Raw genomic sequence first — 10,872 nt, 5'->3', positions numbered from 1 at the left:
ACTTAGTCTTGGGATATTTCCTTGTTAATACTTTATCTTTTTGACTTTGACTCTTGGTCCATGACTTCGTCCTATATCCATTGGATGCCCTTACCATATACCAAGAGTCAAACCTTTGACCACTAACAACTTACCTAAGGTAATATCCTATACAAAGTAATATTTTCTATTTTTACTTTAACACTTCCACTTTGCTATTGGTCAAATGCCTTTTAAGTCTAATGCCTTTGTCAACATGTGGTGTCTATCTTTTACTAATGCTTTTGTCGACAAATCAGCAAGCATGTCCTCCGTTGCACAATACTTCATATCAATCACTCCCATTTCAATCTTCTCTCTTATAAAGGGATGTCGAATGTCAATGTGCTTGGTCCTTGAATGATGCTTTGGATTCTTTGCAAATACAAGACATCCTTGATTGTCACACTTCATTGGAGTTGCTTTCATTTGTACATCTCCAATGTCCTCCAAAATTTGTCTTAACCATATTGCCTCCATTGCACCATGACTCGCTGCCATATACTCCACCTCTATTGTTGACCTTGCAATTGTTGGTTGTCTCTTGCAATTCCATGAAATTGCTCTCACTCCAATAAAGAATACATACCCCATTGTTGACCTTCTATCATTTGCATCTCCAGCCCAATTGGCATTACAATAACCATGAAAACTAATGTTATCACCTCCAAAGCATAATTTGAAGTTCAAAGTACCTTTTAAGTACCTCATGATCCTTTTGATGGTTGCCCAATGGATTGGTCCAGCCTTTGACATGTGTTGACTCACAACACTCACCGCATATGCAAGATCCATCCTTGTGCCAACCATTGCATATATAAGTGAGCCTATTGTTACCTTGTATGGAACACCTTATATTTGACCTTCAACTTCAGCAAACTCTTCATCCGTGAGCTTCATCAACTTCAAGTTTGCCTCCAATGGTGTTCCAATAGGCTTACACTCCTCTATATTAAATCATTTCAATACTTCTTCAATGTACTTACTTTGGCTCATTGTAATGGTCTTCTTAGCACGATGTCTTACAAACTCCACTCCTAAACAATAGTGAAGCTCTCCCAAATCACTCATTTCATATTCCTTTTTCAACTTTGCCTTCAACCAATCCATCATCTTCAATGTATTGGTTAAGATGATCAAATCATCAACATAGAGGATGACAATCAATATGAATTCATTTGATTGCATCACATATAAGGAATGATCAACCTCACTCCTTACAAATCCTTCACTTACAAAGAATGTATCAATGCGTTGGTACTATGCCCTTAGTGATTGTTTTAGCCCATACAAAGATTTCTTCAACTTACAAACAAGGTATTGTTTGCCTTCTTCAACAAATCCTTGAGGTTGATCCATGTAGATGTCTTCTTTCAAATTTCCATTCAAGAAAGCCGTCTTTACATCCATTTGATGCATGTCCAAATCCATTGCTGCCCCAATTGCCACAATAGTTCTAATAGTGGTGAATTTGGCCATGGGAGCAAATGTCTCATTGAAATCTATACCAACAACTTGTGAGTAGCCTTTAACAACCAATCTAGCCTTGTGTCTCAAAATATTGTCCATTGCATCCTTTTTGGTTCTAAACACCCACTTACAACCAATTGAAGATCGATTTGGTGGAAGTTGAGTCAATTCCCATGTTTCATTGTCCATGAGTGATTTGTATTCTTCTTCCATAGCATTCTCCTACTTCAACGCATCCGTGGACTTCATTGCATCACATAAACTCAAGGGATCAGCAAGAAGTGCAATATTGGCATGTTCTTCACTTACTTGAGGAAAGATGTGGTCCTTCCACCATTCACTACGTGGTTTTTTTTCTCTCAAAGGATATCTCCTTTCATTTGAAGAAGACCCTTTACCTGCATTCCATCCTTCTTCTTCTTCAATGCTTGTCTTTTTTCACTTAAAGGTTGATATTTTTCATCATCATCATCACCTTCAATATCTTCATTGTCTTCATTGTTGGTTCTAGCAATTGAAGGTACACTATGATTTACCTTCTTTGGCACTTGATATTGACTTCTATTTCTTCCATCCTCATTGTCATCATCATCTTCTTCTTTTTTCTTTGCTGAACTTGAAGATGTGTCCACAAACACACCTTTACTCCCACTTAGACACTCTTTTAAGTGCTCAAAAGCACTCTTATGCTCCAAAAACTCTACATCATGAGTTTTGATGATCTTCTTGGTTTCTAAACACATTAGCCTATATGCTTTGGTACCTTCACAATATCCAATAAATACACATTTTGTACCTTTTGCATCAAGTTTGGACCTCATACAATCTGGTACCTTTGCATAAGCAATGCATCCAAAAATCCTCATGTGTGAAACATAAGGTTTCTTTCCACTCCAAGCTTCTTATGGAGTCATTGATGTAAGTGCACTTGTAGGACACTTATTCCTTACGTACACCACATTTACCACAGCTTCCGCCCAATATTTATGTCCAAGGTTTTGTGTATGAAGCATACTCCTTGCCATCTCCACAATGGTACGATTTGCTCTTTCAGCAACTCCATTTTGTTGTGGAGTGTAAGGAATAGAGGTTTGTCTTGCAATACCTTGAATCTTCATGAAGTCATCAAAATGCTTTGACATGTATTCACCTCAATTATCCATTCTTAATACTTTAATCTTGCACTCACATTATTTCTCTACAAGAGCCTTAAATTCCTTAAACTTTGAAAAACATTCACTCTTAGCTTTAATGATATAAATCCACACCTTTCTTGAAAAATCATCAATGAATGTAACAAAGTACCTTGCTCCTCCAATTGATGGTGTCTTCATTGGTCCACAAACATCTGAGTGCACAATCTCCAATAATTTTGTTGCACATGTTGCAACTCTACTTGGAAATAAAGTCCTTTATTGTTTGCCTTGTATACATCCTTCACAAGCAAGTGTCATGGCATTATGGCTGAATTGACCAAGATCCAAGCCACTTACCATGGATTGGAGCTCCTTCATATATTTGGCATATAAATGACTAAGTCATTTATGCCAAATTCCAAACTTATCTTAATCTTGTGGAAAATCAGCAAATATCGCCACTTCAACTCCATTCACCTTTTTGCAATTAATGAAGTAGAGATTTCCATCTCTAAGGCCTTTGGCAACATGTTGGCCATCCAATGTCTTTACAAAACATCTATTCATGTCAAATTGAACCTTACAACCATGTGATACAAGTTTGTTCACCAAAAGGAGGTTCTTCTTCATTTTTGGCACATGTAGGACTTCTTTCAATCTAATCCTCTTCATTTGGTCCTTCACAACAATCTCCACTACAATGGAGCCAATTCCAATGGCTTGTACCATGCCATTGTCTCTCAACCACACTTTTGTTGTTGGAATTTCTTCATAAATGTCAAATAAATACTTGTATGGTGTCATGTGCTTAGTAGCACCTAAATCTATAATCCACTTTGACATGGCAGCCATGGAGGCTCCTTCTTTTGCCATGAAAGCATACTCATCTCCACCAAAACTATCACTAGCATTGTTTGCATTCTCTCTATCTCCTTTCTTGGCCTTGTAGCAATTTCTAGCAAAATGACCTGGTTTCCCACAAATATAGCAATGCTTCACATTACTTTTTGAATTACCATGTTGGTGAGAATAGCTACCTTTGCCTTGTCTTAAAAATAGAGCCAAATCATCACTTACAAGCTCCTTTTCTTTTCTCTTGGTTACTTCATGGACAAGTCTTGATGTGACATAGTTCATAGTAAGCTCCTTCATGTTGATGGACTCCAATGCCACAATGAGGTAGTTGTAAGATTAGGGAAGGCTCATGAGCAATGTCAATACAATGTCCTTATCATCAACTGGTTTGTCAACAACTGCTAGTTGGTTAGCAAGTGCTTTTACCTTGTTAATATGAGTCATGAGGTCATCTCCTTCTTCCATCTTTACTGTTAAGAACTTCTTTCTTGTCCAAAGGATGTTGGCAAGGTTTCTACTCTCATAGATGTTGCAAAGAATCCTCCATGCTTTTGTTGGTCCATTGCAAGCTATAACATGTGAAAAGTTGGCATCATCAAGGTTGGTCGCAATCATCCCAAAAGCCTTCCTTTCACGACGTTTGTACTCCTTCTTCACTTTGATATCAGTATTGTCACTTGGAAGGTCTTCACTTTCATCAACAATGTCCCAAAGGTCCAATGAAGCCAACAAAAGCTCCATTTTTTTCTTCCAATGGTAAAAGTTGTCACCCCTAAACTTCTCAATTACTCTCAAGCTCTCACCCTCACTTGAAGCCATGTCTAAGGAAGGGATTTATGAAAGAAAATCAAAAAAAGAAGATATAGAACTCTCAAAATCAACAAGAAGGTGTTGCTGCCTTAGAAACCCAGAATGCCCTCTTTGTAAGTAAACAAGTGATTTCACTCTTGTATCACTCTCAACTTCACATATAAGACTTCTCACAAGTCTTACACTCTATCTGAACCTCTTGTATAAGCTTTGCTACTCTTCAATCACCCCTCTTTTCTCACAAAATACTTCTAACCTCACAAAAAATACTTCTTGTGAAAATAGAACAATCTCTTAAGAAGTTAAGTACATGAAACCACAAAGTTAGAACATCAATGATAAATTTCAGCAAAGAAATATAACACTAGAGTTCTAAAACATCATTATATGGAGTCTAACATCAACAAAGACTATGAGTGCACTTAACAATAAATAAGAGTAAAATTATATCAACAACTAGATGCATAAGAAGGATTAGAAGATAACAAACTCAAACTTCAGCAATAACCATAAGATATACTCCTTATAACAAGAAAGACTTCAAAGTACTTCAAAACTCACAAATAAAGGTGAGTGGGCTCATAACCTATTAAGAAAATAAGTACTTAGAAGACACAACACTTAGCATCAGCAAGGTTGCACACAAAGAGAGTATGGAGTAAGATGTCTCTCACTTCCAATACACATTACTTATAGGTCGTAGTTGCTGCCCTAAAAGACAATGTCCACTCTTTGATTTTTACACACATTGCCCTAGGATCCTTTTGGCATCTCAAGAGTTCCAAGAGTATCCTATGTCCAATACTAATTACTCTTACGTCTAACATACATGCTCTTAGGATCCTTTAGCATCTCACGAACTACGAAGGTATCCTATGATACACACTAATGACTCATACTTAGTCTTGGGATATTCCCTTCTTAATACTTTATCCTTTTGACTTTAACTCTTGATCCATGACTTCGTCCTATATCCATTGGATGCCCTTACCATATATCAAGAGTCAAACCTTTGACCACTAATAACTTACCTAAGATAATATCCTATACAAGGTAATATTTTCTACTTTTACTTTAACAATTTTGACTTTATATGTCTCTATAATTGAATTTTTAGATTAAAAACGTGGTCAACAAGTTAGCCATGTGCCATATATGTTGGTAGCTTGAAGAACAAGCTAACTATGTGGCACACATAGAAAACTTGCCTTGTAAACTAAAGCATGTGTCCTCCAAAGTCAACACATATTAGGGATCCTATAGAATATCACCATGTAGCTCTTAGTTAGATTATATATATATATATATATATATATAGATGCAAGTGTGAAGCCCTCTTCACTCTTTTCAACTCCTTTCTTGCTTCTAGTCTAGATTCAAGAGTCTATAATTTCATTGTCTTTTGGCAATAGCTATTCCAGTTTCTTTTTAATATATATACTTCTTTATTTTCATTTTTGTTATACTTCTTCATTTACTTTCATCAAGTTCTTGTCCCTGACACATAGTGCTTAAAATGTTAATTTGAGAAAGAAAAGAAAAAATAAAAAGAAAAAAGAAAAAAACAAAACAATTGATCAAAGGATGCCAATATTCAATTTATTCAAAAATCTTCTTGTTGTAGTTTTGTGGCAACATAAATTATATTGCTTTGATTAGTATCAAAATTTTAAAAATTAGATTATTCTTGATCTTATTAATATTATTATTATCCACAATTAAATATGAATTCTATTCTATCTACTTTTAAGACTTTAGATCAACTTCATGATTTTTTTTCTTTAAATTAACTAATCTTTTTTTAGAGATTTTATTTAAAAGAACTTACAACATATTTATAAATCTTAATTTGATGAAAATTGAACAATCATTCAAATTCTATTGACTGAAATGAAATATATGAAAATTAATCTTACCAGAATTAAGTTATTGATACAAAAACTATAAATAAATACTGACGTAGGTAAATCTCTGTTATAATCAATTTATAAATCAATCTCTATTATAAACAATTTTGGCATAAGATCAACAACTGCTTAGACAAATCAAGAATAATATTAGATCAAAAATATAATTAAAAAGCTAGCAAGAAATTAGAAAATAGAAGGTCTTCCTTTTAAAAAGAAATAAGCAATTATATTCTGTTGCATTAAAAGTTGAGAAAGGTTTCAACATTGAATTTGCAATTGCACAATCAATCATTAAAGAGGTACACAACCAATATTTAGATCTATTTAAAATCTATTGTATAATAAACTTCTAATACTTAAAAAATTATTTTGTTAAAACCCTTACAATAAATGTTCTAATTAAAAAGAAAGAAAATCCATATTCAAAATTCACTACTACACCTCTTCAATAAAATAAATAAATAGATCTTTACACATGTGCCTTGATCAACAAACCCAGAATTTCCAACCGCCAAAGAACATCATGTGAACAACGAATTTAGACAAATAATCTACCAACTAAGCAAGACATCTAATCCACAAATGAAATCAAAGCAAAAACACAACTTTCACAATGACATTCACAAACTTTCAGTGTCTTCAACATGCAAAACGACTAACTTAATAATCACCACGAGCATTGTCACAAGAAATCAAGCCAAAAAAGCAAGCAAAAAGCAGATTTGAAGACAAACATATTATTCAGATTTCGTAATGCTCCGCCAAGTGATGCACTTTCGCTGCTTCATTCCTACACTAACTAAGCCTTTTATCAATCTCTCTCTCTCGTTCTTCTAATGAATCTTTGCACAGAAATGTCTCAGATATGGTGAAGATGAAGAACTGAAGTGGTATAATTTCTAATCTTGTACAACTCCAGTGACACAAGAGAACACCTCGGCAGGTATTCTCACAGCGAGAGGAGTCTCGTTGGTGACACTAACTGGCCCTAATTGACTAGAATCGTTGTCTCCGAACCCAAAAATAGCTCCTTTCCTGGTGATCACAAGAGTGTGGTACATTCCTGCAGCTATGGTGGACACTTTGTGGCCATGGAGGGCTAAGTCGAGAGACTGGGGGCTCACCACCGTGTCCGATGCGGACTTTCCTTGCACGCCGAGGCTGTGATATGCCATCCACCCGAAGGAATGCACCGTTCCGTTGTCGCCCAGCACAAAAGTTTTTCTCCTTCTCGCGACAACCTGAAGGATCAGCATCATCATCAATTAAAGCAGTCAGTGATTCACTGTTTATATATATATATATATAGGAAGAAGTTGTTGTTGTTGTACCTGGACAGCACGGGTACTCTTTAATGCTGCAACCACAAGCGGTGTGCGTTGATCTGTCCCAGCTCCGTGACCTAGAGCTCCACAGTATCCCTTCCCCCATGTGTAGACCTGTACCGTGATTGCAATCAAAGTGTCACCTACACAATTTGGTGTGGTATAGAGGATAATGGGAACTCTTGATAAGGTACGGGAGAGTTCACGGTGTGAGAAAAACAAAAAACAAAAAACAAAAACAAAAAACGGTTGTGAATTAGACGTGTGGGATGAGTGCGTACATATCCTAAAGAGTCGATAGCCGCCGAATGTTCGTCTCCGGCTGCTGCCGAAATGATGAAAAGGTCATCGAATCCGCCATGCTCCACTCGTTTGGGCCGCAATTCGGTGAGGAAATCGTCGTGGCCGAGGCAGTAATTGGAACCATAACCCCAAGAGAACAGCTGCCCGGACTTCGTCACAGCCAGAGTGTGACAAATGCCTGCGGAAACTTGCGCTACTGGATTCGACTCGTTGAACTCCTCGATCTGTCGTGGTCTGAATTGCTCCTGAGTGTTGCCTTGTCCCAGTTGCCCGTGTGAGTTACAACCCCAGGAGAAAAGCTCGCCGTTGCGTGTGAGTGCTACAGTGTACCCTTGCCCTGTCGAAACTTGTTGGCATGGATTTCGCTCGAGAGTTGTTACCAGCGTGGGTTTCGAAATTGGCTGTCCACTTTCTCCAACGCCACAGCAACAGGATACGTTGTCACCGAATGTGTATACCTGCACGAAGACCAAGGATGTCCATGAGTGAGCACACCAGACCTCTGAACAATAATTTCCAGAATTTCGTGGCTGGATTGAAATGGAGTATCGTTTTTTTTTTCTTTTTTTCTTTTTTTCTTTTTTATCACCTGTCCGCTTTCGGTGACGAAAGCAGCGTGATTGAAATTCGCAGAGATCTGCACGATGCGTGTAGCAGCCGCAGGCAACGGAATTGACGCTGGTCTTTGAAGATTCGAGACTGCAGGATTCTGTCCGAGAACGGACCCTCCAGTTCCACACGCATACAATTCCCCTTTCCTATCTACAAGCAGCGTGTGGTACCTCCCCGCGGCCACGAGAACCTGCACCCATTTCAAAGCACAAAACCGTTTCAAGGGAAGAAAAAAGTTGGAATGTAAATGAGAACGAATCACGGCTCGAATTGCAAAACAAGTATTCCCACTTGCATCGGAGCGGTACTTACATCGCGGCCAGAACCACCGACAGAAAGCCCCGATGAACGCTGCAGAGAGTTCAAGAAGTGCAACACCAGTTTCCAATTCCCTTCGCACCTCGCCAAAAGCTCCAATCGCGCTCGCGGAGGGAAATTCTCAAACACGGGGTGCATCTGACACGAATGATGAGCCGCTAATTCCGCGATGGACTTAAACCTGTAAGGCGCAATCCCACTCGCCGCACGAAACATGTACGAGGACGCTTCCAAGCTAGCCAGATCAACTGGCCCTAATCGTCCATTGTAGAGTATGTCTTGCAAGATACAAGGGGGTAACATCTCAATGCCGCCCCCCATCTTTAGCAGCTCTCGTGGCTACAATTCCGGAACAACGTTTCCTAATCTCTCCACAACAACGATCCTAGATCGTCTGATCCAGGCGTAGGAAAAAATAAATAGTTCCAGACAACTCGAAGTCAGAATCACCACTTCGACAAGGAAAACATGAAAGAATTCTGCGATGTCTAAAACTAGGATTCAGATCCTGGACACACACACATAAGTTGAGCCAACTTCTTTCCAACGCCTTCTGTAGCGCGACACGGGAATTGATGTCCACTAGAAAGCCACGCCGCATCGCCGATACATCGAATTCGAAATCAAATAACGAAACGAACAAGACTGCAACACAAGAGGAAACGCGAACCCTGGCATCATCGTAGGAACGGGGAAAGGGAGAGAGGGGGGTTGAAACACTGTGCAACGCAGCGTGGCAACAACTTGAGCGAGAAGTCAGCAGTAACAATTGTGAGTCCCCGTGATGCTGGCTGCCGCGGGATCATGGGTGAGGAGGTTTGACTCTTGTGTAATTAATCGATCAATCGATCGATCTATTCCATCCTCCTCTCGCGCGCTCTCTCTCTCTCTCTCTCTCTCTCTCTCGAACAGGGCCCCTTCTTCCCCCCTTCCCCCGAGGCCATGGGATTCCGGAATCCTTGCTTCCTTCCTTGCGGAGCTGGTGCCGCGCCTTCGTCACCCAACTAAAAACACCGCCAGAGAAGAAGAAGACTCGTCGGCGTCGTGGCGGAGCTGCCGCGAACGGGAAACAACAAATCGTCGTCCACTTCACCTACTTCGTCGTCGTTGAGGTCTCCGTCGTCGATGACGTCGTTGCCTTCGTCGTCATTGTCCTCCTAGTCGCGGTATTCGTCGCCTTCGTCGTCGTTGTCTTCGTATTTGTCGTGGTCGTCGTCGTCGTTGTACGCGACGCCTTCGTCGTCTTCGTCGTGGACTTCGTCATTAATTACTTCGTTGTCGTCGTCGTTTCCTTCGTCGCCTTCGTCGTGTTCTAGAACCTGCTTTGATGCTTCCAGTCCACGGACATGGCAGTTGACGCAGCCCTTCGACACGGGAATACCCTATTTCTTTTTATCTTTCACTTTTTCGTCTTTATATTATTTTATTTTATTTTTTCTTGTTAACATGTAAATCATTTATTATGATTAATATTTGAGGTTTTGAATATGGTAGAGAAATAGTTTTACTTGGGTTTTGGCTTTTGGACTTTGATTGTATGTTGTATAGATACTGTTTTTTTACTAGACAATTTCATATTATAATTTTTGAATAAAACTAAAAATAAAAATCAGTTTGAACCAAGACAAAAATACAGATAGTCAATTTGTGGCACGTATGGAGCCTTAGGCCTAGATTTAAGACATTACCTTTTTGGTGAACAAAGTAGGCTAAAAGGTCCGTTTTTTTCAAATAAGCAAATAGTGACCTTGTGAAGACTTTCTGAACCTTTAAAAAAAGAAAGAAAGAAAGAAAAAAAAAAAAGTCGATGATGTCACAGGACATCTTAAAAATTGTATAGTACCTCAAAGACGGCGCGAGGAAGCAAAATAACTAAAAATAATTATAAATAAGTAATAACTTAATAAAACGAGCCAGCCATGTATGCAAGTTAATTACTTTTTATGGGGAAAAGCATATTATTTCTTTTACATTAAAATTTCACAAATGTTTTTGGGATTATTGAATCCATACAAAATTAAAGAAACTTATTTTACATCAATATTAAGCATTTCTTGTTTTACATCAAAATTTAGAAGATTTGAATGCAATGAAAAACAATTACATACATGTTAG

At 38.4% G+C, this 10,872-nt stretch overlaps 1 protein-coding gene across 1 annotated transcript; it reads right to left on the bottom strand.

The window, feature by feature from the left end:
- Positions 1-6,920: 6,920 nt before the first annotated feature.
- LOC112278886 (ultraviolet-B receptor UVR8) lies at positions 6,921-9,345 on the bottom strand. Its single transcript, XM_024512755.3, has 5 exons — positions 8,752-9,345; positions 8,417-8,629; positions 7,806-8,285; positions 7,531-7,638; positions 6,921-7,440 (listed from the first exon to the last, which is right to left on the bottom strand). The coding sequence occupies exons 1-5, from the start codon at positions 9,076-9,078 to the stop codon at positions 7,099-7,101; spliced, it is 1,470 nt and encodes a 489-aa protein (XP_024368523.1). The 5' UTR covers positions 9,079-9,345; the 3' UTR covers positions 6,921-7,098.
- Between the last annotated feature and the right edge of the window lie 1,527 nt (positions 9,346-10,872).

The sequence above is a fragment of the Physcomitrium patens genome, chromosome 2, assembly GCF_059467195.1.
Source record: "Physcomitrium patens ecotype Gransden chromosome 2, ASM5946719v1, whole genome shotgun sequence".
Classification (NCBI taxonomy): domain Eukaryota; kingdom Viridiplantae; phylum Streptophyta; class Bryopsida; order Funariales; family Funariaceae; genus Physcomitrium; species Physcomitrium patens.
Note: the sequence above shows the minus strand (reverse complement) of the source record. Positions and strands in the feature narration are given on the sequence as shown.